Source organism: Carcharhinus amblyrhynchos, chromosome 31 (assembly GCF_965287045.1).
Source record: "Carcharhinus amblyrhynchos chromosome 31, sCarAmb.v2.hapA, whole genome shotgun sequence".
Lineage (NCBI taxonomy): Eukaryota > Metazoa > Chordata > Chondrichthyes > Carcharhiniformes > Carcharhinidae > Carcharhinus > Carcharhinus amblyrhynchos.
The window spans coordinates 8,200,033-8,227,666 of NC_137354.1; the positions used below are offsets into that span (position 1 = coordinate 8,200,033).

Here is a 27,634-nt window from a genome sequence, read left to right on the forward strand (position 1 = left end):
CATGACAGAGGACATGGTGCATTCTCCATGGCAATCAATTCCACATGCCAACCAATCAACATTTTCATGCAACATAATGTTCTGTTCCCTTTTGAAATTTGGTATTCTTGTATCTGTCCTGATGAGTGCAAGATGAAAAAACTTTGACAGCATGTCTCTCTCTTTCAGTAATACTCAGATTGTGTGTGAGCAAGCAACTACTTGATAGATGTATTATTAAGCGAAGGGGAATTAAGGGTTATAGAAACAAACTGGGTGGTTGGAGTTAAGATGCAAATCAAACATGATTGAACTAAATGCATATAATTTTCAAATTCTTACATTTAACCATACAGTAACATTCCATGCATGAGAATAATAATTTAATTCTATCTTAGGTGAAGGGTCAGTTACGAGGGAACACAAGTTAAAAGCGAAGGGTGGGAGATTTGGGGGGATTTGAGGAAAAACTTTTTTACCCTGAGTGGTGAGGGTCTGGAACGTGCTGCCTGAGAGGGTGGTGGAAGTGGGATGCTTCACATTTTTTAAAAAGTGCTGGGATGTGTACTTGGCACGTCATAACATTCAAGGCTATGGGCCAAGTGCTGGCAAGTGGAATTAAGTGGGCGGATCAGGGTCTTTCATGCATTGGTGCTGACTCAGTGGGCTGAAGGGTCTCTTGTACACTGTAGTTTTCTGTGATTCTGGAGGGCAGCACGATGGCACAGTGGTTAATGCTGCTCCCTTACAGCACCAGCGAACTGGGTTCGATTCCTGGCTGGGGTCACTGTCTGTGTGGAGTCTGCGCGTTCTCCCCGTGTCTGTGTGGGTTTCCTCCCACAGTCCAAAGCTGTGTGGGTTAGGTAGATTGGCCATGGTAAATTGCTTCTTAGTGTCCCAGGATGCATAGGCTAGAGGGGTAAATGTGTGAGTGGGGTTATGGGGATAGGACCTGGGTATGGGATTGTTGTCAGTGCAGACTCAATGGGCCAAATGGCCTCCCTCTGCACTGTAGGGATTCTCTGATCTTGTGTGTGTTGTATGTGATTTTTTTTTGGTCTGTTTCTCTTCCAGATACAAGGGCAGACGTCCGGAATGCCACGCTCCCCATGTACCCAACCAGCCATCCGAAGCAGCCGCCCATTTTTACTTCGAGCTTGCCAAGACCGTCCTTATCAAAGCGGGAGGCAACAGCAGCACGTCCATCTTCACCCACCCCTCGGCCAGCGGCGGGCACCAGGGGCCCCACCGCAACCTCCACCTCTGCGCGTTTGAAATTGGGCTGTACGCGCTGGGTTTGCACAACTTTGTGTCGCCAAACTGGCTGTCGAGGACCTACTCTTCCCACGTCTCCTGGATTACAGGTTTGAGGAAACAAAAGAAGTGACTGTGCTCCCTTCCTACCGGCATGGTGTCTGAAACTAACGCTTACTGAGCCCACTGTCGGGGCTGGTAGCTCCCGAGAGGGAGACATCCTTCCCCAGTGAGGGGCAGACTCTGCCCCTCTTTAGCCTATCCAAAGCCCCATGCCCGCTTTGCCTCCTGGGCAAGGATGGGAAGGGGAGTTGTCCACCTCCAGTAATATTCGGCCCCTTGGTCGGGGCCATTTTAGGTTTTTCTCTCTCTCTCTCTCCCTCTCCCATTATTTAAATCATTGCTTTTTTCACTTCTCTTCAAACGCAACAGGTCAGGCGATGGAAATTGGGAGCGCGGCACTGAACATTTTGGTCGAGTGTTGGGACGGGCACCTAACACCCCCGGAGGTGGCATCGTTGGCAGACCGTGCATCGCGCGCCCGGGATCCCAACATGGTCCGAGCTGCAGCAGAGTTAGCTTTGAGTTGTCTACCCCACGCCCATGCGCTGAATCCCAACGAGATCCAAAGAGCATTGGTTCAGTGCAAGGAACAGGTACGTTTAGTTCATTGACAAAACCGTCCATTCTGTACCAATTAAATACGTGGTATAATTAACCCCAGTGAAATTAACATGATAAAATTGGTGTAGACGCGTTCACCATGATAGATGTTGCTTGGCTTGGTATTGTTGGCAGCACATATTTCTTCTGGGTTGAAAAGTTGCCCGTTGGAGCCTCGGATTTTGTGATTTGCCCTGTATCCCGGGCCATCACTTGAGGGGCCGCTGCCTTGTGAGAGGTGCCACCCTTTCGAATTAGGAGATAAACCAAGGCTGCCTGCTCTTTGTGGTTCAGATGGGTTCAAAGCTCCCACGGCACGTTTCACCAGTGAGGAGAGGATTCCTCTGGGCTTCTGTGTAACGTTCTCCCCTCAACTGGTATCACTCAAAACAATTAACTCAAAGTTTGTTTCAATTCTGTCCCTGTGCATCAAAGCAAGCCATTGCATGTTTGAGTCATTTCAGAAAGATTTAAGACTTTATGGAATTTCTGGAGTTTTCCTCCTCTTCCCTGAATGAGTGGACCCTTCATCCTCCCCCTCCCTCCTCACCCCTTTATTCCCTCTTCCTTATCTCTCCACGCCCTCCTCTCCAGCACACCCCTGAGCACAATTAGGAGTGGGCAGTAAGTGCTGTCCTTCCACCCAGCTTCTTTGCAATTCCAATGCCTCTTCTTTCAAAGGCAAACAACTGGTAATCCTTAAATCTGACCGGAAACATTGTTGTCATCAGACTATGAGAAAACAGGAGCAGGGGTAGGCCATTCTGCCCCTCGAGGCCACTCCGCCATTTAATAGTATCCTGGTACACCATCACTGCACTTTGCTGCCCCATACCCCTGCCCTCCCCAGGAACCCTTGTTAATGAAAAGTCTGTCTACGGCATCCTTGAATATATCCCATTGCCTAAAACACAGCGTTCTGGGGAAGAGAACTACAAACACCATCGACCTTCTAAGAGAGAGAGAAAATTCCTCCTCATCTCTGTCTTAACCGGGATACCAGAAGACATAGGAGCAGAATTAGGCCACTCGGCCCATCAAGTCTGCTCTGCCATTCAATCATGGCTGATATTTTTCTCATCTCCATTCTCCTGCCTTTTCCCCATAACCCCTGATCCCCTTATCAATGAAGAACCTATCTATCTCTGTCTTAAAGACTCTCAATGAGCCATCTGTGGCAAAGAGTTCCACAGATTCACCACTCTTTGGCTGAAGAAATCCCTCCTCATACCCCTTATTTTTTTAAACCGCCTCCCCCAAGATTCCCCTATGAGAGGAGACGCCCTTCCAGCATCCTTGGAATCATAACTGATTCAGTCAGATCACCGCACCCCCACCCCCTGCCCGCTCGCATCTTCCGAACTCCAATAATAAACCTGTGGTGTTTTTGATACGTTGTGTTTGAGATACGTTTGCGAGATGGTTAAAGATCTTTCATTAAATGGTAAAAAATTGCAGCATGCTGCTGTGCAGAGGGACCTGGGTGTCCTTGTGCATGAATCGCAAAAGGTTGGTTTGCAGGTACAGGTAATTAAGAAGCCAAATATAATTTTGTCCTTCATTGCTAGAGGGATGGAGTTTAAAAACAGGGAGGTTATGTTGCAGCTGTATAAGGTGCTGGTGAGGCCCCACCTGGAGTACTGTGAACAGTTTTGGTCTCCTTGAGAAAGGATATACTGGCACTGGAGAGGGTGCAGAGGAGATTCACGAGGTTGATTCCAGAGTTGAAAGGTTTGGCTTATGAGGAGAGAGGAGTAGACTGGGGCTATACTCATTGGAATTCAGAAGAATAAGGGGAGATCTTATAAAAATAAATAAGATTATGAAGGGAATGGATAAGATAGAAGCAGAGAGGTTGTTTCCACTGGTGGGTGAAACTAGAACAAGGGGCATGGCCTCAAAATAAGGGGGAGCAGATTTAGGACTGAGTTGAAGAGGAACTCCTTCACACAAAGGGTTGTGAATCTGTGGAATTCTCTGCCCAGTGAAGCAGTTGAGGCTACCTCATTGAATGTTTTTAAGGCAAGGATAGATAAATTTTTGAACAGTAAAGGAATTAAGGGTTATGGTGAGCGGGCGGGTAAGTGGAGCTGAGTCCCTGAAAAGATCAGCCATGATCTTATTGAATGGCGGAGCAGGATCGAGGGGCCAGGTGGCCTACTCCTGCTCCTAGTTCCTAGGTTCTAAATGCTAACCCTTCTTACCTCGTCCTTCTAGCTTTATCGTAATGTGTGTAAGTTTCATTTCCATTCCACTACTAGGGGTGGCACGGTGGCACAGTTGTTAGCACTGCTGCCTCACAGTGCCAGGGACCTGGATTTGATTCCCGGCTTGGGTCACTGTCTGTGTGGAGCCTGCGTGGGTTTCCTCCGGCTGCTCCGGTTTCCTCCCACTGTCTGGAAGACATCCTGGTTGGGTGCATTGACCTGAACAGGTGCCAGAGTGTGGCGACTAGGGGAATTTCACAATAAATTCTTTGCAGTGTTAATGTAAGCCATACTTATGACTAATAACAAATAAACTTTACTTGGGGTGTTGACGCATTGTGCATGCGTGTGTGTGTCTGTGTGCGTGCGTGCGTGCCTATGTGTCATTTGTTGAGTTTTTCAGTCGTATGTGGCTGTCCTGTTTGGGCCGAATGGCCTTGTTCTGTGCTGTATAAATTTCCCTCTCTGTTATTGTCGCCCAGGATAACACCATGCTGGAGAAGGCCTGTATGGCAGTGGAGGAAGCAGCCAAAGGTGGTGGTGTCTACCCCGAGGTGCTGTTTGAGGTGGCCCACCAGTGGTACTGGCTTTATGAGCAGACGGCAGGCGGCTCACAGCAGCAGCGGGAAATGTCGGCCATCGGGGGCCGGGGATCTCACGAGACGGGCCGGGCGGCCGCAGAACACTCGCCGTTGACCGAGGGCTCGGCCACAGTGACGGTGGCGGCGACGGTGACGGCCACCGCTGTGGTGCCGGTCATCACGGTCGGATCCACAATGTACCAACAGCACACCATAGCCGGAACGGCAATCGCCCACCCCCACGGACAGGTCTTCCCAACCAGCTCGGCCATAACCCACCCCTACACTACAATCCAAACCCACATCCCGTCTGTGTGTAACGCTGCCTACCTTGGACATCCGATACAGCACGTACCACGGCCTGCAATCTTCCCCGTTGCTGGACCTGCCTACCCTCAGGTACTTCCGTACAGTACCGGTCGCTTCCAAAGGCTGGGGAGGGGGAGGCTTGTATAAGTGCGCTCGCAAGATCGGGACAACAATATTTAAAGCCCCCCCCCCCCTCGAGCAGATAGCACCATCACTGCGCACGGTGCTGAATAATCCCTGGAGAAATTACACCCCTGATACCTTTCGCTTTCATTTTGACAGATGTACAGCTAAATGTCACCGGTGTCTGTTCAAAATATCCCCGCGCGCTCTGCTCCGTCTCACAGGCCTTGTTACCCCCTCCATCTCCATGCACCAGTGAGGCTGAAGCAGCCCGCCCCTACACTCCTCTCATATAATCTAAGGGCGGCACAGTGGCCAGCACTGCTGCCTCACAGCACCAGGGACCCGGGTTCGATTCCCGACCTGTCTGTGTGGAGTCTGCACGTTCTCCCCGTGTCTGCGTGGGTTTCCTCCGGGTGCTCCGGTTTCCCCCCCTCAGTCCGAAAGACGTACTGGTTAGGTGGGTTGATCCGAACAGGCGCCGGAGTGCGGCGACAGTAACTTCATTGCAGTGTGAATGTAAGCCTTACTTGTGACTAATAAATAAACTTTAAAAAAAAAGCTTTAATTCTCTCCCTAACTAGCCCACCCTGGTTTGCCCAATCTTTTGCCCAAATCCCCCCAGTTTTGTGGTGTTCGTCATCTCTATTCCAGCTCAGTACCCCTTCCATCCCCGATAAGTGTCTCTATTCCGTGAGTAGAGCTTGGTGCTGCGTGTTATACAGTTTAAAGATGTATAGGTTAGGTGGATTGGCCATTTGCCCCTTAGTGTCCAAAGATGTAGAGGTTAGGTGGATTGGCCATGCTAAATTGCCCCTAAGTGTCCAAAGATGTGTAGGTCAGATGAATTAAGCGTGGGAAACATGAGGGGTTCTTATAAATCATAGAATCCCTACAGTGCACAAGGAGGCCATTCAGCCCATCGAGTCTGCACTGACCACAGTTCCACCCAGACCCCGTTTCCATAATCCCGTATATTTACCCCACTAATCTCTCTAACCTATGCATCCCAGGACACTAAGGGACAATTTAGGGTGGCCAATCCACCTAACCCGCGCATCTTTGAGTTATGGGGATAGGGCAGGGTATAGGGTCTGGGTAAGATACTCTGTCGGAGAGTCAGTGCAGACTCGATGGGCCAAATGGCCTCCTTCTAGCCTGCAGGGATTCTGTGATTTGATAACGCTGCCGTTCTTTCGTCCATGTTCATTTTTGAGGCAGGGATGGCCTTAAAAAAAAGACTCTCTTTCCCACATGTCAAGTCCACACACGCTGTCCGCGACATCCCAGGTCTTCGGAGTGTTGACTGTGACGGGAAACTTGGAGAATGAAGCAGAGCAGAAATATGAGAGCTGGGATATCTGCTGTATTTCCCCACCGTTACATGTGTAAATGCTTGGGCAACTTTTTAAGCACAGATTATAGTTATTCCAGCTCTAATTTCTGTAATAATTCGCTCTGGAAGCTAGCCCCATCCACAAAACTGACCGCATGCTGACAATGAGTGCCTGAGTGGGACAGATTTCCATTAATTGCACTCATTTGTAGACCTTTGAGGCTTCTTTTAAGTTCAGGGACATGGGTAGGAACATTTTAAAATGCCAATATCAGAATTCCAGAGGAGGCAATGGCCAAGGGGTATTATCACTGGATTATTAATCCAGAAACTCAGCTACTGTTCTGGGGACCCAGGTTCGAATCCCAGGTGGAATTTGAATTCAATAAAAAAAAATCTGGAATTAAGAATCTGCTGATGACCATGAAACCATTATTTGGCTCACTAATGTCCCCATCCGATCTGGCCTACATGAGACTCCAGAGCCACAGCAATGTGGTTGACTCACAACTGCCCTTGGACAAATAGGGATGGGCAATAAATGCTGGCCCAGCCAGTGATGCCCAGGTCCCACAAACAAATAATAAAAAAAAATTCCCAAGCGGATCACAAATAAGAGTACACGTGGTTGAATAATGCGTAGAGAGATGTTACACCTCTGCTACTTTTTACATTCAGGCAGACAGAAGTACAGCTAAAAGTCACCCGCATCTGTGTGAATTAGCTCCACCTTCTCTGGTCCACTGCATTGCTCTCCCCATCAAGACTGAACAAGTCAGCCTCTACACTTCCCTCCCCAAAATACAATTTGAACGCAATGCTTTGAAAAGATACTCAGAAACTGACTACATCACTGGCAAATAGTTCTGTGTCTTTTATGAAGAAGAAAGTCATTTTAAAAAAGTTTGTTTTTTTAGAAGTGGGGGATCCAGACATGATATTCAAACTGCCGATTTGTTTAATGCGATGTACCCATTCTCAGCTACGCTAATGTTATGGTTTGGGTCAGAAACTCCAAAGTGTTTTGTGGAGCCAGTAAGTGTTGCTATCTTGAACTTGGCTTGGATAAGCATGATAGGTTTCACTTCAGGATGATTCAAGTGACCCACCAGGGAGCTTTTATCAAACAAAGCTTATTTAAGAATACAATTAACATGTATAATAAGGAAATTAGCAAGAACTTGGATGAATTATAAACAAGAAACAAAACTATAGTGTATAACCCTTAATCAATGTCTCTAATGTGTACCAATTAAAACCAAAACCCATAGACAACAAAACCCTTTTTCACAGGTTTAACACAGCGTAGACCAATGCTCACGTGAGAGTGGAATTCCCTGGGTTGAACGCTGATTTCAAATGATCTTGAAAACTCAGAGCAGTCTGTAGTCAGATCAGCTCCCCGAAACACCAAAGCACAGATTAATTACTGCAGCATGGCAATAAGCCTTTCTTCCAGCTAACTGGTTAAAATTTCGAAGCAAAACAGAGCGAGAAAGGGACTTCTTTTCCAGCTTGTTTCTCAGTCCGCCTCTAACACTGCAGCCAAAACCAAACTGAAAGCTGAACAACTTTGACCACCTGACCTCCCTTTTGCTCCTTCCGGCAATGACATCACCCAAGGCTGTGCCCACGATTTAAAAAAAAAACTTCGTGAAGGTACACTAACATCACACTGACCAAACTGCACCTATCTCCCACTCTTCAACATATCACCCACTATGCTTTAAATCGGTCTGTTTTGATGAGTTTTGAATTTGGTGATAGATGTTAAGAGGGGAAGAACACTATTAGTAATTCTGGGCACAGTTGCCCTCCCTATTATCGCTCGGTGGTTACGATGCTCTACACTTTGGTGTGTAAATCGTGTCCAATTGGGGTGGTAAAGACAGTTTGGTTCAGTTGGGGGGAAGAAGCAGCAGCTTGTGTCCTGGCCATCGCTGCTCCCTCATCCGACGTCATTATTGTGGATTTAAAATAAAGTCCTGTTGACCTGTACGCCTTGTGTCATCTGATCATTGCACTGTTCAACAGGGGAGGTGCAAAGGTTCAGGCGAGTTAGAACCCTAAGACTTGGACTGGATAATTTAAGCGAAAGTTAACGAAACCGGATTCCGGTTAGACTGTCGGGGGGGGGTGGGGGGAGCCCATGGACGCGTCCAGACGGAATCTTGGCAGGGGAGGGAGGGTCCAACAAGCTGCGAGTAACATGACTCTCGGGGTCCGCCTCATAATCTTGATTGACGCAAGTAAGCGCACGGGTTTATGCGCATTGGGCAGTTGGATCCATGGCACGTTACTGATCGGACTGCAAAGTTGCTAGCCGCGAATCGTGGGCGACAGGAAATGATGATGTGCGATTATTTACTGGTCTGTAATCTGTTTAGGGTATGCACCCGGCATTTATTGGAGCTCAATACCCTTATACAGTTGCAACCACCACCCATCCAGCCATGGCTGCTCCACCGGTGACCTTCGCGGGGGTTCCCGTGCCCTCCATGACGCCAATGGCGGTGCACCCCTACCAGTCCGACCCCAACCTGCCCCTGGCGTCGACCGTAGCAGGTAGGTGCGATCTTTCCATTGTTTGGCTGGATGCAGGCATTAAAATAGTGTACTTTTTAAGATGCGTACTCCTGCGGGTGTCGGGGAGGGGTGTTGCGGCCATGCTGGTTCCCCACGCAACACCTCTCCCGCTCCCCTCACCGCCGTTCACCTTTGTTGTTGGTCTTAAGTGAGTGAGCGTTGGTCAGCAGTGCAGACAGACGTGGAGGGCACTTGTGCTAACAAAGCACGCGTTGATGCATCTCCCTCTTGTGGCAAGTGCCCCCTCTGCTGCCTGAGTTTGGAATCGCCGTCAGCTTTCAGCTTCCCACTCACTCCACCAAACCTGGTGTACGCGGCCCTGCACCAGCCCCCAGGTTCGGACGGAGGGGCGAGGAAGTAATCTGTAAATTCACAAAGCTTTGCAGCTGATAATGTTTTGGTTAGCTTAAAGAAAATGACATTGTTTCAATTGCTTCGGGGTGAGACAATTGGGGGAAAAAATGGAATTAAATTAAGTTTAAGCCCCAAACATTGACTTTGGTTCACAGCAACTCCCCCCTCCCTCCCCCCTCACCCCCCTCACTCCTCCCTCACCCCCCTCACTCCCCCCTCACCCCTCACTCCCACAGGGAATGTCTGACTCGTTAAATATTTCCAGCGTTTTGTTTTTAATCTCAGATGTCAGCTTCTGTGGTATTTTATATTGGCCCGAGGTTTGAGTGCTTTTTGTTAAATAATTGGCAGTTTTCACCAATTTACCCCCTGTCCCCCCCCCCAAACGTCCCCCATGCTTCTGAAGGCACTGCTCCCTCTCACTCGCCTTACCCGATTGGCCATTCTTCAGTTGTGACCCTCAGCTGCCCAGGGCACCCTTAGTTATCCTTTCCCTGCCTGTCACCCATATCCAGCAGGGAGTCACTGAGTAATGGGCTACACAGTGGGTTAGCGCTGCTGCCTCACAGCGCCAGGGACCCGGGTTCGATTCCCGGCTCGGGTCACTGCCTGTGCGGAGTCTGCGCGTTCTCCCTGTGCCTGCGTGGGTTTCCTCCGAGTGCTCCGGTTTCCTCCCGCAGTCCGAAAGACGGGCTGGTTAGGTGCGTTGGCTGTGCTAAATTCTCCCTCAGTGTACCCGGACAGACTCCGGAGTGTGGTGATGAGGGATCCTGTAGCCCTATCTTCTTCAGTCTATGCAAAGACTTCATTTTAAGATATTTCTGTCTGTGCACAATTACATTTAAACATAAGAATAAGAACATAAGAACATAAGAAATAGGAGCAGGAGTAGGCCATCTGGCCCTTCGAGCCTGCCCCGCCATTCAATAAGATCATGGCTGATCTGTCGTGGCTCAGTTCCACTTTCCCGCCCTCTCCCCATAACCCTTAATCCCCTCTCTTATCAAAAACCCATCAACCCGCTTCTTAAAAATATTTAGCGAGGCAGCCTCCACCACTTCAACGGGCAGAGAATTCCAGAGATTCACCACCCTTTGAGTGAAGAAGTTCCTCCTCAACTCCGTTCTAAACCGCCTCCCCTTTATCTTGAGGCTGTGCCCCCTAGTCGTGCTTAACCATGCTAAGCTGGTCAACGTTAACTGGCGTGACTATGTGTAGAATTACAAGGCATGCTGGGTGAACCAGAGGATCCCTCAGGCCTGGCTCGGGGATTCTCACAGTGACTTCATTGCAGTGTTAATGTAAGCCTACTTGTGACTAACAAATAAGCTTAAGGTTAACTCTGCTGACTTAGGCCCCACCTTATTGTTGTTTTCTGGGCCTGGCAGGTTCACTGGCTGAGGTGGGCCGTGGGACACAGACCAAGTTCCTAATCCATGTGGCTCACTCCCCATTGGATAAACCCAGCTGAGCACAAGACTTCATGTTTAAGCTGTTAACGTCAGGCATTGTGAAGGATGGAGTCTAACTCTCACAGCCGCATCCTGCTTTCTCCCCATAACCTTTGATCCCATTCGCCCCAAGTGCTGTATCCAGCTGCCTCTGGAATACTGTGCATGTGGTGAAAAATCCATCCGTATCAGAAGAATTAAATTTACCAAGAAACTGTACACTAATCAGAACTATCGAAAAGTTCACCTTTTGACCTTTTTTGGTTTTTTTTGTATCTGGTTTTTTGTAGCCTCTCTTAAAAAAAAGTTTGATTTTTTTTGGTGACAGACCCCCATATTCCGTTGTTTTAATAAAACTGTGTTAGGCTGTCTCTGGTTACGTGCATTGGCCGTGCTGAATTCTCCCTCAGTGTACCCGAACAGGTAGCGACTAAGGGATTTTGACAGTAACTTCATTGCAGTGTTAATGTAAGCCTACTTGTGTTACTAAGAACTGTTAAGGGACACTTTATGTTCTATTATGGTGGCTCCCCAATGATTCCATTCCACAGGTTCAGTGAGAATTTTGTCTCGAGAATTGGGCATTTTGGGTGTAATTTTTCCCTGGGATCCCGGGTGGAAAATCCGCCATGCTATTCTTGGAGCTAAGGTCTGATCACACCTACCAACCACTTGGAGAGAGTAAGACAGTGAATGGTTTGTCTGGGCTTTTAGTTACTCCCATGCTATTTATGAAGAGCTGAACTGATAAAAGTGTGAAATGTATTGCTTGGAAAAATAAGAGACCACTTTGTTGGAGCTTTGGATTGGACAGCACTTAGTGAACAATCCTGACTGTGTTAATAATCACACTGGCAACCAGTTTAAGATTATCAGTTGGGATCACTGTGTGGCTCATGTACGCATGCTAGAAGCTGCAAACAGTCGCGCACAGGGCCCTGTCCTTTGCTCCGTTCACTGCATCAGGACCAGTGAATCCCGCTGGCAGGAACGGCTGGAGAATCCCGCCTCTTGTTTATGTGTTGCACTTTCTCAACCAAAAAGCTTTAGGGTCAGTAGTTCCCTGGCTCGTTCTGCATGGAAATGCTTTGACCAATTGGAGTTGACCTGCCTGCTTTGAATTTAAACAAAAGCTTGGCAGATAACTGTCCCCTAGTGCATTCTCCATGGCACCCCTCCACCTATCAGCATTCGCTTGCCAACCCATCAACACTCTCTTCTCATGTAATGTTACTTGTTGTTGCCTTTGAGATTTGGTATTCTTGCAAATTTGTCCTGATGAGTGCAAGATGAAAAGCTTCGACGGCGTGTAACTTTTTTGAACAATACTCAAGAAATAAATGTGTTGCATTTAATCTAGTTGCGGTTTTGAGTTATTGTAGCATTATACCTGGTTATATATTGAATATGATGGTTGACATTGTGTCCCGCTCTGTCTCCCTCTCCAGTTGCTAGTGTGCAGGCTGGAACCACTTTTCAGGCTGTTCAAGGAGCATCAATGCCAAGCCTAACGACACAAGGCCCCTCGATTGTAGCTCCGACCTTCCCTACAGAAGATGAACAGCACTCGCAGCCTGTCAGTCCACAGGGACTGCACTACCTGCATTCAGCTTACAGGGTTGGTAAGTCCACTTTGCAAATAATCTGACGTTACGCAAAGACTAACAAGAGAACGGAGGCCTTTCACAACCCCTGAGATGTTGCGTTCTGCAGCTAATGAAGTGCCGTCCCTGTTGTGATGTAGGGAAGGTGGCAGGCGATGTAGCGATACACCAATTTCAGTGATGTTGATTGTGGGATAAATATCATCCAGTGCAGCGATGACAGACATTCCTCTCATCTCAGGAGTCAAATCTGGTGAATCTTTGTTGCACTCCGTCAAAGGAAAGAGTAGAATCCCTACAGTACAGAAGGAGGCCATTTGGCCCATCGAGTCTGCACCGACCACAGTCCCACCCAGTCCTATCCCCGTAACCCAACATATTTACCCTGCTAATCCCCCTGACACCGAGGGGCAATTTTTTTAGCATGGCCAATCCACCTAACCTGCACATTTTTGGAATGTGGGAGGAAACTGGAGCACCTGGAGAAAACCCATGCAGACATGGGGAGAACGTGCGAACCCCACATGGGCAGTGACCCAGGCCGGGAATTGAACCCAGATGCCTGGCGCTGTGAAGCAGCAATGCTAACCACTGTGCTACCGTACCACCCAATGGCCGCCTCCTGCACTGTAGAGGCACCATGATTCTATGAAGGTTTAATAGTCCTGCGCTGGTTTTGAGGCTGTCTTTGTTCGTTACAGGGATGCTGGCTTTGGAAATGCTGGGAAGAAGAGCTCACAACGATCACCCAAATAATTACTTCTCGAGGAGTCCGCCTTACACAGAGGATGTGAAGTGGTTGTTAGGATTAGCCACGAGGTTGGGTAAGGACAACCTTTGAAACAAACAGGTTGGGACACGCACTGTGAGTTGGAACATGCACACGCAACGACAGAACCTAGGGCTCGAGAGCATAAAGATAAAATGAACCCAGTCTGAACAGCCAGTTAATCTGTTCTGCTGCTGCTGGGGTTAATTATTGGCCAACGAGGAAAGCACCATTATCCTCGTTCTGAAAAATATATGACGGAGGAAATCTTTGTATTCACTTGAGGAAGTGTCTCACCCGTTTACCATCAACTTAAAGAACACAGGAACAGGCCCTTCAGCCCACCAAGCCCACACGGACACACGGTTTCTACCCCTCTGTTCTCCTCGTGTTCATGTGTCTGTCAAGATGCACCTTGAACGTTGCTAAAGTGCCTGCTTCCACCACCTCCAAAGGCAGTGCGTTCTGGGCACCCACCATCCTCGGTGCGCTCCGGGCACCCACTACCCTCTGTGTGGAAAACCTTCCCCACACGCCTCCCCTAAAACTTAACCCGTCTCAACCTTAAACCTATGCTAGAACATAGAACATTACAGCGCAGTACAGGCCCTTCGGCCCTCAATGTTACACTGACCAGTGGAACCAATCTAATGACCCTCTAACCTAAACTGTTCCAATATTATCCATATGCTCTCTTGTAGTTGGTGTTTAATGTTTCCTCTAAAGAGAGAGCCTGTGACAAAGCAACACTCCCTTCCACTCTGCTAAGTAGCAATCTCAATAAGATGCTGAGGGCCAGAACCCACCACCTTATCATCACAGCGTGAGCCGTACCAACTAACTCAGGTTGGGATTGTGTCAAACATGTAAATGGTCCTGATTATTATCCTTAGGGGCCCAGACTAGTTAATCTGGTAGAAAATAGGATTGTACTAACTTGCTCAGTTTAAAAACAAAACCGGCATAGCTTTGCCTGGTCTGAATGGTTTTGAGTGGTGTAAATACTTTGCTATTCAGTGTTTATTGAAGAATAATTCCCAGGCTCAGGAGGATAGGTTGGGGCTGTGATGGGTTTTATCGAGGCTTGTTGACACATGGCTATGAATCAGTATCCTCAGACTTCAGCCTGACCCTCTACTCAAACACCATTGCTCACACGTTGCGTCCCTCCCCGTGAAGATCTATATTGTAAGCGGAGGCAATGACCGAGTGGTACTATCAGTAGACTATTAATACAGAAACTCGGCTAATGTTCTGGGGACCTGGGTTCGAATCCCGCCACAGCAGATGGTGGAATTTGAATTCAATAAAAAAAATCTGGAATTAAGAATCTACTGATGACCATGAAACCATTGGAAAAACCCATCTGGTTCATTAATATCATTTAGGGAGGGAAATCTGCCATCCTTACCTGGTCTGTCTACGTGTGACTCCAGAGCCACGGCAATGTGGTTGACTCTCAATCGCCCTCCAAGGGCAACTAGGGATGGGCAATAAATGCTGGCCCAGCTAGCAAAGCCCGTGTCCCATGAATGAATAAAAAAAATTGGGTAAATTTAACTCCTTTCCGTCCACTCACCCAGCCCCCTCAATCTCTCTGTTCAAGTCTAGGAGGTGGGATTTTACAGCTTCGCTTGTCCTGAAACCATATAACCCCACTCGAGGTCAACGGATTAATTGTCCACCCCTCGCCCGCTCCGATTCCTGTGGCAGGCAGGGTGGTAAAATACTGACCTAGGTTTCTTCAGCTGGCTGATGTTGAGATGAGTGGGCTGGGCATCATACACCCCTGTTCCCCCCACCCCCCTCCCCACAGTTAACTTGTCACTCAGCCCGTCACTGCAGGCGAGATTGAGCCAAGTTGATTGATGTTTGTCGCAGGCTGGAGAAGGGTGTAGCATCTCCTACACTGAGCCACCTCTCACACTCTGACTGCAAGAGAGAGATTTACGGGGGGGGGGTGGAAAAGGGGAGTGGGACTCATTGGAATGGTCTCTTGAAGAGCCAGCATAGAAAGACGGGCTGAATGGCCTCCCCACCCCACCCCCCTCCCCTCTGCTGTCTGATTCAGAGTTTTGAACTGGTTACAGAAGGACATTGAGGTGGGGGACAGATTTGGAAGCTTTCCACCCAGGAAGGAGCAAGAGAAAAACAAAATCCTCGGTGACAAAAGTATTTTGAAGAACAGTTGTGAGTGGGTGATTCTAAGAGTGAGTTCTGGGTGAGGGGTGGGCCATCAACATGGGAGCAACGGGAAACTGGGAGAATAGACCTGGTGAATTAGTCCTGTTGATCCATTGTTTTGCAAGTTCCATTGTATTTAATAAAGATGACTTTTAATAAATCCCACAGACTGGCTATATGCCATTGGGTGTAACGCTAAGTTTATTGAGTGCGATATTGGAAAGTTTTTAAGCTGATAAAATGTTTAAGGACATTGCCGAGCTAGAGTTGGCAACTGAGCATCATTCTAAAGTCGCCATAGGCCTGGATGACCGTCGGCTGCTCTGCCCTTCGATGTGGTAATGTCGGCATTGGACAACAGGTTAAAGACCAACAGGGTTATTTGGAATCACGAGCTTTCCTTCCTCAAGTAGGACTTGATGAAGGAGCGGCACTCCGAAAGCTCGTGATTCTAGATGAACCTGTTGGAATGTTGTGAGACTTCTTACTGTGCCCCACCCCTTCGAGAGGGAGAGCTGGCTGGTGGTTATTTAACCTGAGGGTCACCACACCTCGGGCGAGGGGCAAGGTTGGGAAAAACCTCAGCCTGTGGGGGAATTGAACTCGCGGCGGTGGCATCGCTCAGCATCACAAACCAGCCGTCCAGCCAACTGAGGTTCATCTTAACCCTCCTTTGTCGTAGCAGCGTATGCCTGGACTGCCAATTCAGCATTCCTGAGATGTGTTCTTTTGTCTCTTATGTCACCAGGTGTGAACTATGTCTACCAGTTCTGCATGGGTGCGGCCAAAGGAGTGCTGAGTCCGTTTGTACTACAGGAGATAATCATGGAGGCCCTCCAACGCCTTAATCCTGCTCATGTCCATGCTCACCTTCGAACCCCTGCGTTCCACCAGCTTGTTCAGAGATGCCAGCAAGCATATATGCAGGTAAAATTAATACTAACCGAATGAGTAACCTTTCATGTAGAAATACGCATTTTGCTTGGCAAATTGCTATGGTGAAGTCGGCGCAGTGGTTAGCACTGCTGCCTCACAGCGCCAGGGACCCGGGTTCAATTCCCGGCTTGGGTCACTGTCTCTGCGGAGTTTTGCACATTCTCCCCGTGTCTGCGTGGGTTTCCTCCAGGTGCTCCTGTTGCCTCCTGCAATCCGAAAGGTGTGCTGGTTAGGTGCACTGGCCGTGCTAAATTCTCCCTCACTGTACCTGAACAGGCGCCAGAGTGTGGCAACTAGGGAATTTTCACAGTAACTTCATTTCAGTGTTAACGTAAGCCTATCTACGATACTAATAAATAAAAAAAATTGCACTAGGGATGTTGAGACTAAGTGTAATTTTCGGTAGTGTGGGAGGATAAAGCAGTCTGCTTGGTCGGCACCCCATCCACGCAGCTTTAAGTATTGGTTAGCCTCAGCGCCAGGGATCTGGGTTCAATTCCAGCCTTGGGTGACTGTCTAGGTGGAGTTTGCACGTTCTCCCCGTGTCTGCGTGGGTTTCCTCTGGGTGCCACAATCAGATCAGCTGTGACCTTGCTGGCTGATGGGCCCACTCCTGTTCCTCTTTCTTACAATCTGAGGGAAATGTTGAAGTTGTTTGGGAAGTGGGGCAGGCTGGGGTACCGGGACTATTTCTGAATTCCAACTGCCAAGCTAATGATATTCTAGAGGCACACCAATGGCAAGGCAGGCACAGCGTGGCCAGTTTACAGAGGCTGTTTCTCCCTGCCCATTTTAGAAGTGTGGACACAGCCGTTAATAGAGCAAGCTGACGCACAAAGATGTGACAGTGGACGGTTTTGTGGATAAATGTGCATCAGTCTTAAAAACATATCCTGGACGTTCTAGAGTTTTCCATTGTATTGCTTGTTGAAGCCAATGTTCTTGATCAGTTTTTAAAGTTTATTTATTAGTGTCACAAGTAGGCTTACATTAACACTGCAATGAAGTCACTGTGAAAATCCGCTAGTCGCCACACTCCTGTTCGGGTTACACTGAGGGAGAATTTAGCATGGCCAATGCACCCTAACCAGCACGTCTTTCGGACTGAGGGGGAAACCAGGGCCCCTGGAGGAAACCCACGCAGACATGGGGAGAATGTGCAGTCTCCGCACAGAGTGTGACCCAAGCCGGGAATCGAACCCAGATCTCTGGTGCTGCGAGGCAGCAGTGCTAACCACCGTCCCGCCCCTGGGTACAGTGTAATTGACCACAGTGGGACCGGGAAAGTGTTACAATGAGTAATTGTGGCTTTGGGTTTCACTTGCAAATGAACAAATCTGGACTTGCAGAAATTGGCAGATTCGCAAACAATGGAAGCTGCGACCAGCAGCTGAGATTTTGCACAGAAATTTAAATTCTGTCTATCCCACTGCAGTTTCTGTACTTGTCTACAAAACCCAGTCTGCTGCTGCTGCTCCTATGATCTCCAGAACCGTATCTGAATTCCTGTATAATTTAATTGAAATTTGACTAGTTCCATTACTGCAACCAGTGAGTTGTGATGAATAGCAAATACTTCATTATATTGCAGGCATTTTCTGTGCTTGAGGGGGGAAGAAATATGAAAAATACTCTCAAAAAGGAATCCGTCTTATTTGGCCATTGTTGGGGTGGCACAGGGGTTAGCACTGCTGCCTCGCAGCGCCAGGAACCCGCGTTCGATTCCCAGGTTGGGTCACTCTGTGTGGTGTTTGCACATTCTCCTCGTGTCTTTGTGGATTTCCTCCGGGTGCTCCGGTTTCCTCCCACACTCCAAAGATGTGCGGGTTAGGTGGATTGGTCATGTAAACTTGCACCCTTTGTAGCAGGGTAAATCCATGGAGTTATGGGGATAGGGTCTGGGTGGAATTGTTGTCGGTGTTGGCTCATCCTGCACTGTAAGGGTTTCTATGATTCTATAAGGTGGCATTTTACTTGTTCTTTTGTCAGTAACTACTTCGATGTGAATTTTACAAATGGGAAAAAGTTTATTAATGACCTTGTTTGTACTATACAGGTTGGGAGGGTGATGAACCAAGATTGTATTGAATGCTGAAGCAGACAATACGGGCCAAATGGCCTAATCCCAATCTCTCATATGTATTTTCTTCAGCTTTAGCCAATGTCCATTCAAATTCTAGGATAATGAGTATTTTTAATGCCTAAACAGACTGCTTATTTTATTTCCATTCCTGATAGTTCAGGGAAGTTAACTGGCAAAAGAGGTGAACAGAAATTGTTTTACGCAACTTGTTATAATATGGAATGCAGGGGGTAGTGGAAGCAGATTCAATAGTGAGTTTCCAGAGCAAATTGGTTAAATATTTGGAAAGGAAAACTTTGAAGGGCAGTAGGAAAATATCAAGACTAATGCGATTGCTCCTGTCAAAGAGACAAGATGGCTGCCTCTGGTACCATGAGCACAGCTCCTGTCGGAGGCAAGATGGCTGCCTCTTGTACCATTAACACATCTCGTGTCAGAAAGACAAACGGCTGCCTCCTGCACCATTGACACGGCTCCTGTCAAAGAGACAAAACGACTGCCTCTTGGACAGGAGCTGTGCTAATGGTACAAGAGGCAGTCATTTTGTCTCTTTGACAGGAGCCGTTTGTCTTTTTGACACGAGATGTGTTAATGGTACAAGAGGCAGCCATCTTGCCTCCGACAGGAGCTGTGCTCATGCTACAAGACAAGATGGCTGCCTCTTGTACCATGAGCACAGCTCCTGTCAAAGGCAAAATGGTTGCCTCTTGGACGATTAAGTTGCGTTGCTTTCCAAGTTGACTGCCTGGTATTTGTTGCTGTGTTTTGCCTGTGGCCTTTTTCAAGAACCTCTGCCTATCTCTCTCCTCCCTCCGCAGTGCATCCAGTACAGACTGTACCACATTGCACCAGCAGACTATGACGATTTTGTAAACATCATCCGGAGTGCACGCAGCGCCTTCTGCTTAACGCCAGTGGGAATGATGCAGTTCAACGAGATACTTCAGAATTTAAAACGTGCAAAGGGTCAAACGAAGGACTTGTGGCAAAGAATCTCATTGGAAATGGCGACCTTTTCCCCTTGATGTCTGTTAGTTCGTGCGGATTTAGGTTTAATATTATCTCCCTGCCCCCTCCTCTTTTTAAACCACTCTTCCTGTACTCTTTACTGCTACATTCCTTCTTTAAAAAAATAAGGTTTTAAATGTCGAAGCCACAATGGGTTTTTTTTTCGGGGGGTGGGGGAAGAGGGGTTGTCTGTTTGTGAAACCTGGTGACAGTTCACAAGACAATCTTCCTCCCTTTCTTCCTTCAGTTCCCTCCCTCCCTCCTCCAACACACACAAAAAGAAACTTTTGTATGAGGTAGTTATTATTCATGTACATGTCTTCAAGTGTGTGTTTATAACGAAACGAGTGTGCTACAACTGGGTCAGTGGATAACTGAGCCCCGTGATGGGACAGTGACCTAGCTGTGGCGGGGAGGTCCACCCACGCTGTGGCTTTTATTTATCAGAATTTCTCTTTTTTTTGGCCTTCGTTTCCTCAATATTAATGTTTTTTCAGAAAAAAAAAGGTTTTCAATTGTTTAAAAGAATTATATATTCAGATTCCAGTGCCACTGGGATAGTTAAAAGCTTTGACACATTTTTCAGTGTTACGGATCGGCTTCTGTAGCTTTCTGCACTGACTCCCTCCCCTTTCCTGTTCCTTCCCTGTGCGTTCTCTGTCTTCCTCCCCGTAATGTTAATATTTTAAAATCCCGTTCTTGCGTTTGATTTCCCCCTCCCCACCCTTGTTTACCCGCCCCCAACCCTGCCACACAGGTAGTACTGATGCTGTCTGTGCTAGGAAAACTTGCATGAATGTTTTGTGTGGGTAGTTCTGTTGACAAAAAAAAACTTTATTATCCAACCATTCTGTGCTGTGTTGAATACATACACAATTATTTTTGATTAAAGTACACAAAAAAAACGCAGTACTCTGCTTGTAAAAGGCCCTATATTAAATGCTTGGTTTTTTTTGGGATGGAGATGCTTACGTTGCAGTTACTGGCAGAAGGAAAGGTAAAGTGATTTTGGCTTCACTTCACAGTTGAGTGAGGAAGTCCAGGTACTTCAGATTAGGTTGGATAGTTTGCGTACATTGTCATTTTGCCGGGGGGGGGGGTGTCATGGAGAAGAGGTTTGTTTTTAAGGCCTTTGCAAAGTACATCATCATCACACCAACCACAAAATTTACACAGGAGAAAAACAAAAGGGAAAAAGAACTCAATCCACTGTATAGGTCACGTCTCAGAAAATATGTTCAGCCTTTTGAGAGTAAAATTCTCCAATAACATCATTCAATGTGAATGACACAATAGGTGAAACGTACTGTGAGGTGGAGCGATCGAAGATAAGGTAAGGTGAGGGGGGGTGGGGGCAGAGGGGGAATGCTTTCTGACACTGAGACCCTCACTTCAGCTCACTTAAAAACTGTGGGGTAGTTTTGCCCCTAAGTAACTCTTTAACAGCCCACACGTAAGCAAGGTGACATTTTTCACACCAACGCAGATTATCTCTTTTTCTTAAGAATGAAAAGTTGCACATTTCTCAAATGTCGTTTTTTTTTCCCAATGACGTACAAAGGGTGCGGGGTTTGGGGGGAGGAAACAATTTGAGGTAACTATGAGGAACGAGGCCAGGGAGGGGGGAGGGGTGGGGTGTCCCCTGTTCTGTCATCAGGGCACACATGCCCATTTCTCTGGGTTGTAGCTGAAAATTATTGCCGGGGTTTGGGGGGGAGGGAATTATGTACACGTTTAGTAATTAATTGGTATGCACATGATTAGTTCCTGGTGTACAGCAGTGTTAACCAACAGTGCAGGGACATCCCGCAATGTCAATGTATTAGTGGACAGGACACTACCATTGTAGAAGCAGCTGATGTAATGATCATTCCACGGTTTGACACTTGAAGATACACGTCAACACGACGAGGATTGGGAGGGGTAGTTTCTTGAAGGAGGTTTCCAGTGTTTGTGGGGGGGGGGGGGGGGGAGGGAGAGGAAGGTCCAAGGCGGCCACCAACACTGGTTCCAGTGTTCACCAGGGTTTGACATCCTAGCGCACTCCGCTTCCTGCAAAGCCGGCTCGAAGCTCGGGTTGAGTTGATAGGCCGAGCCCCCTTGCGGATTGGGTCTGCAGGAGCCTGGAATCGCATCAAATTCCATTCCGGCTTGAACACGCTGGCTTGCGTCCCGAGGTGGAGTTGGTAAAATGGAAGAGAGGTGAGTCGGCATGAAGGCATCCCAAGAGTGATGGCAAAACTGACTGCACCCTTCAGCTCCAGCTGCTGTGTTGTAGTTCCTCTCTCAGCCAACTGGGCAGGGACTGTCCCAATTTGTTTAGCTGCTTTGATAATTCAACATTATGCTCCCTGTAGTAATTGGTCAGGAATGTCCGTGACTAAAGTGGGGGGAAAAGAGAACAAAAGCAAGGGTTAGTCTTAGACAGTCTCCCTTCTCTGGGTAAAACCTTACCTGATAAAACCATAGAACCATACAGTGCAGAAAGAGGCCCTTCAGCCCATCAAGTCTGTACCGAGCACAAACCCCCCCCCCCCCCCCCCCCAAATCCCTACACATTATACTCACTCATCCCTCTAACCTGCACACCAAGGAGCAATTTCTTAGTATAGCTAATCAACCTAACCCGCACATCTTTGGACTGTGGGAGGAAACCCACGCAGACACAAGGAGAATGTGCAAACTCCACAAAGACAGTGACCCAAGCCGGGCATTGAACCCAGGACCCTGTAGCTGTGAAGCAGCAGCGCTAACCACTGTGCTACCCAAAACAGAACCACACTGTCCCATATCTTCAGAAAGGTAAAAAGTACAGGAATGAATTGAATGCTCATGTTATAGACACTGTCTAGTTAAATATCAACATCAAATAGCTGGCATTTAGGTAACACTTTTAATATGGTGCATTGCAAAGATACAAAGTCAGGTAGTAAGTACTCAAGGATTGGGCCCAGGCGGAGATGCAGAAGGGGAGCTGTTCTGTAGTTCATGGGCAGAATTTTCTCAGAAAATTCTTTAAGTGTCGGAACTTGCCTGTTTTTTCCAGCAAGTTAAGTGAGTTTACATCCCTGTGTGACACAGAAGCCCTAATCTGAGTCCCGCCAGTAAGGGGAGCAGGCGGAGCCTATCTCACTGGGAAACTGGCTGCTGACTGATAGGCATGTGCCCTGATCTCCAATATACTGGGGACGAGGGAAGATCTGTCAACATCCCACCCAGCCCCGGTTGCCAGCCTCAACCCACACCACCTCTGTCAGGCCCTATCCCCTTGGCGCTGCTTGGTGGGTGGTTCCTGGCTGGCATTGCCTACCCCCACCCCCATCCACCCAGGGGACATTAATGGCCTCTGGTCCCACTGCCTAGGTCGGAAAGCTAAGTGAGTCTGGGCTCAGAAATTATATTAAAATCAGTTAATAAATAAATATCATGAGGTGCAAACACGAGTTTTCGTTTCTCACTCATATTTTTCCACACTGCTACTCGACCAGTGCAGCAGGGCTGAAAAATCCTGCCCTACTTATTGGATGTTCCTCAGCAACGCAGAAAAGTGTGCAGGAACTTAGAGCTTTAACAATGGCTACGCCATACTTCAGCTTCCAAAAGTTTGACTGTCAACTTAGCTCTGAGTCAACACCCAGGCTTAACCAATCAAGCAAGCACAGATGTTACCAGCCTTTTATAATCAAACACAGAGCAATTGAGCACAGCACAGGTCTATATTTATGGCTATAAGTTGTAGAGGCATGGATCGGCAAACGAGGAGAAGCAGGGTCCTAGGTCATGTGACTGAATTAACTGAGTTCTGTTTTTAATAACATTGGGACTCTGATGAACGTTTTAGGAATCCAACGCTATAATTTTTTGTTCTCCACAAATGACAATGCAGCGGAGATGATTAATTCCAACAGAACTAGAGAGGGTAGATGTAGGGAGGGTGTTCCCGATGGTGGGGGCGGGGTGGGGGGTGGGGGGGGGGGGTGTCCAAAACCAGGGAATCACAGTCTGAGAATTTGGGAGACACCATTTAGGACGGAGGTGAGGAGATATTCCTTCACCCGAAGAGTGTTGAGCCTGTGGAATTCATTACCACAGGAAGTAGCTGATGCCAAAACATTGAAAGTATTCAAGAGGCGGCTGGATATAGCACTTGGGGCGAATGGGATCAAAGGTTATGGGGAGAAAGCAGGATTAGGCTACTGAATTGGACGATCAGCCATGATTGTAATGAACAGCGGAGCATGCTCAAAGGGCTGAATGGCCTCCTCCTATGTTTCTATGATTTGCTGGTGGTATGAGCAAGGCTTTGAAGATGTCCACACTCACCGATGAATCCATTTCTGGATATTTTCTTCCTTTGCTTTTGCCCAAGCACTTTGACTTGCCACCTTCCACCATCTGACACCAGAAATTCTTGTTGTCGTCGTACCTGGAGTGGACAAGAAGTGGTTCTTAGAAGCTGGCCTTTTAACCACAAAACGCACTTTAGAAAAGGTACAATCTGACGCGACAACTGCAGATTACATTCTGAGAGCCACACAGCTTCTTCAACGAGATGGAGGAAAGTCTTTGGCTAATCTATCCCAAGTAAACACCTGCACACGCCCTGCCTTCAATCACAGCAGTGCCCAGAAGTCTACGTGTCAATAAAGAGAATCGTCTTTCGGATTTCCAATACCCTTTGGGTAAAAGAGTTTCTCCTGACATCACCCTTGAATAACCTGACTCAAATTTCAAACTTATAGCCACTTCCCTTCCCCATGTACTGGACTTGCCCGACCACTGAGCAGCACAGTGGTTAGCACTGCTGCCTTACAGCGTCAGGGACCCGGGTTCAATTCCGGCTTTAGGTCACTGTGTGTGTGTGTGTGTGTGTGTGTGTGTGTGTGTGTGTGTGTGTGTGTGTGTGGAGTCTGCACTTCTTCTCATTTCTGTGTGGGTTTTGTCTGGGTGCTCCAGTTTCCTCCCATAGTCCAAAGGGTGTGCAGGTTAGGTGGACTAGCCACGCTAAATTGCCCCTTACTGCCCAAAGATTAGGGGAATTAGGGTAAATATGTGGGGGTTATGGGGATAGGGCCTGGGTAAGATGCTCTGAGAGAGTCAGTGCAGATTCAATGTGCCAAATGACCAACGTTTACAGATGCACCATAAAAAGCATCCTTTCTGGTTGTATCACAATTTGGTAAGGTTCCTGCTCTGACCAAGACCGCAAGGATCTACAAAAGATTGTGAATGTAGCCCAATCCATCACGCAAACCAGCCTCCCATCTGTTGACTCTGTCTACACTTCCCGCTGCCTCGGCAAAGCAGCCAGCATAATTAAGGACCCCACGCACCCCGAACATTCTCTCTTCCACCTTCTTCCATCGGGAAAACGATACAAAAGTCTGAGGTCCCTTACCAACCGACTCAAGAACAGCTTCTTCCCTGCTGCTGTCAGGCTTCTGAATGGACTTACGTTACATCAATTTGATCTTCCTCTACACCCTCGCTATGACTGTAACGCTACATTCTGCACTCTCTCCTTTCTTTCTGTATGAACAGTATGTTCTGTCTGTATAGCACGCAAGAAACAATTCTTTTCGTTGTATGTTAATACATGACAATAATAAATCAAATCAAATGTTACCCACTGAATCAATACACAGTACAAGATGCAATCGCATTTGGAATATTGGGTACAGTTTTGGTCTCCTTGCTTAAGGAGGGCTATAGTAGCATTGGAGTTTAAAGGGGGTTGACTAGGCTGACTCCTGGGATGAAGGGGTTGTCCCATTGAGCCCATACTCCAGGAAAAATGACAGGGGATCTTACTGAAAAAATCCTGGTGGGTGGGATGGGAGCTTATCAGGGTGGATGCAGGGAGGAGGTTCTCTCTCAGGGGGGGATCTAGAACGGTGGGACAGATTCAAAATAAGGGGTCTCCCATTTGCGATCGAGATCAGGAGGAATTTCTTCTCTCGGGGTCATTACTGTTTGGAATTCTCTTCCGCAGAGAACAGTAGTCGTTGAATATACTCAGGGCTGAGTTAGTCAGATTTTGATTGACAAGGGAGGGGGGCGGGCAGGAAAGTGGAGTCAGAGCGGTTACCAGGGCAACAATGACCTTACTGAATGGCGGAGCAGGTTCGATGGGCTGAATGGTTCCTATACGTTGATAGGCAGAACAGAGACACAAAGGACAGAATCATGGAAGCCAATGAATGGAAAAGGAATTGATGGAAATACTTACATCAGAGCCTGAGTGTAGTTGAAATGAGGAGTAACACCAAGGAATTTCTGCACACCCTCCATCACAGCCACAGGGTTGTTACGTAACTGTAAGCCATTGACAATGAGGAGCTGGAAGGAAAGAAGAAAGAAGCCTTTTAAATAAGATTCTTTTATCATTGAAATTTTTATTTATTAGTGTCACAAGTTGGCTCACATTAACACTGCAATGGGATTACTGCAAAAATCCCCTAGTTGCCACACTCTGGCACCTGTTTGGGTACACGGAGGGAGAATTTAGCACAGCCAATGCACCTAACCAGCAAGTCTTCCGGACTGTGGGACGAAACCACAGCATCCAGAGGAAACCCACACAGACACGGGGAGAATGTGCAAACTCCACACAGACAGTGACCCAAGCTGGGAATTGAACCCGGGTCCCTGGCACTGTGAGGCAGTAGTGCTAACCGCTGTGCCACTGTGCAGAAAGAGACAGGTCACTGAAGATTTTTGCTCTTGCACTCATCAGGGGAAATGCAAGAATACCAAATTCCAAACAGTCCCAATAATTTATATACTGGTTTGGCTCTGATTGGCTCGGGTGTTGCCATGGAGAAAGCAGTAGGGAGTTATAGGCTCCCCATGTGCCTGGGAAATTCAAAAAAGATGCAAGCTTTCAATATATTTGCTTTGTTTGCAGACTACAAGCCCTTGCGTGTGGACATGTTACTTCTAGCAAGCGCCAATGACCCACATCTTCAGCTTGGCTGACTTGGTTGTTAGTGTGGCCATCAGCACACTCAGGATTGTTCAATAAGTGCTGCCCAATCGCAGAATCACATCCAACAGTAGACAAATCTTTATTTTGTGATTATTTATTCATCACTTGCCATGACTCACATCTCAGGAAGAGCAGTGGAAGGCAGTTAGAGGGCCTTAGTGGAGAATATAACATCAATTTATCAATCTCCCCCCCCAACTTCAGATTGGGTGATTCCACTTGATGGGAGGGTGGGTTGGAGATCAGAGATCTCTGGCGCTGTAATTCTGCCTGCCCCTCTTGGGGTGTGAAGTCACTCTATTGCCATCGCTGTGTTTGGTTTCAATTATTCAGGGGTAGTAGGGAAAGTGAAGGCTCTTTCCACTTCCTATCTTTGGTACATCGATCACACAAGCAGAGTGTTTCCCTATGTATCGTACTATCCTGGTACCTCCAACAATGCAGCACCCCTCCAGGATTTTGCACCCTCACTGTGTGTTACTGGAGAGATAATTGTTGGCCACAACAAGAAAGGAGGACGCCCCCCCTCCCACTCTTTTTAAAATGGTGCCATGAAGATCTTTCATGCCTACTGGTGCAGATAGGCTTCAGTTTAACAACTGATCTGAAAGATCAAATCCCACCTCAGATTGTGTACCAGTCGCTGAGGTGGGATTTGAACCAACAACTCTGACTCTAGAGGCAAGAGCGCTACCCACTGAGCCGAGGATGACAATGGAAGCAAGGCGTACCTGAGTAGGTTGGTAGTATGTTAACCACCGCTCAATGTGGGTGGCGTACCAGCCAGGGACCAAGCAGCGGTTCTTCAGAATACGAAGCTCTCTCGGGGAGTCCGGTCCGGCGGTGATCACCTGGTAGAAGGTGTAGTTCAGGGCTGCCGCATCGTGGTGAGCTCTCTGGTGCTGTGGGGAAAAAAAAAAATCAACAGGTCAACATCCTGCCAGACGTACACTGCGACCGAGAGACAGTGACCAATAAGCAAGGTTACCAAGCCATGGCGGGGTGGGGGGGTGCAGCTCAGAGACTGATCAGCCATGATCTAACCGGAGGACAGAACAGACTCAAAGGGCTGAATGGTCTCCCTGTTGTTTCTCCCTGAGGCAACATGGGTTTTGATCTTAGAAGCTGCACTGTTAAACTCATGATAACTCAACTTTGCAAATCCCTCATCCCTGCTGGATGTGGAAGAGAAAGAAATTCTTGAGTTTAGAAGACGGGG

The 27,634-nt window shown here is 47.7% G+C and overlaps 2 protein-coding genes across 2 annotated transcripts in view; one reads left to right on the forward strand and one right to left on the reverse strand.

The window, feature by feature from the left end:
- zswim8 (zinc finger, SWIM-type containing 8) overlaps positions 1 to 20,336 on the forward strand; it is a 159,121-nt gene extending 138,785 nt beyond the window's left edge. The window contains exons 19-26 of the mRNA XM_080215897.1: positions 1,054 to 1,343; positions 1,666 to 1,889; positions 4,586 to 5,083; positions 8,840 to 9,017; positions 12,292 to 12,465; positions 13,149 to 13,271; positions 16,149 to 16,327; positions 19,238 to 20,336. Coding sequence (XP_080072023.1) covers positions 1,054 to 1,343; positions 1,666 to 1,889; positions 4,586 to 5,083; positions 8,840 to 9,017; positions 12,292 to 12,465; positions 13,149 to 13,271; positions 16,149 to 16,327; positions 19,238 to 19,444 — 1,873 coding nt within the window. The 3' untranslated portion in view covers positions 19,445 to 20,336. The remainder of the gene's footprint in view (positions 1 to 1,053; positions 1,344 to 1,665; positions 1,890 to 4,585; positions 5,084 to 8,839; positions 9,018 to 12,291; positions 12,466 to 13,148; positions 13,272 to 16,148; positions 16,328 to 19,237) is intronic.
- Positions 20,337 to 21,386: 1,050 nt separating this feature from the next.
- ndst2a (N-deacetylase/N-sulfotransferase (heparan glucosaminyl) 2a) overlaps positions 21,387 to 27,634 on the reverse strand; it is an 80,695-nt gene continuing 74,447 nt past the window's right edge. The window contains exons 10-13 of the mRNA XM_080215898.1: positions 27,147 to 27,317; positions 25,657 to 25,766; positions 23,751 to 23,853; positions 21,387 to 21,807 (exon numbers count right to left, since the gene is read on the reverse strand). Coding sequence (XP_080072024.1) covers positions 21,682 to 21,807; positions 23,751 to 23,853; positions 25,657 to 25,766; positions 27,147 to 27,317 — 510 coding nt within the window. The 3' untranslated portion in view covers positions 21,387 to 21,681. The remainder of the gene's footprint in view (positions 21,808 to 23,750; positions 23,854 to 25,656; positions 25,767 to 27,146; positions 27,318 to 27,634) is intronic.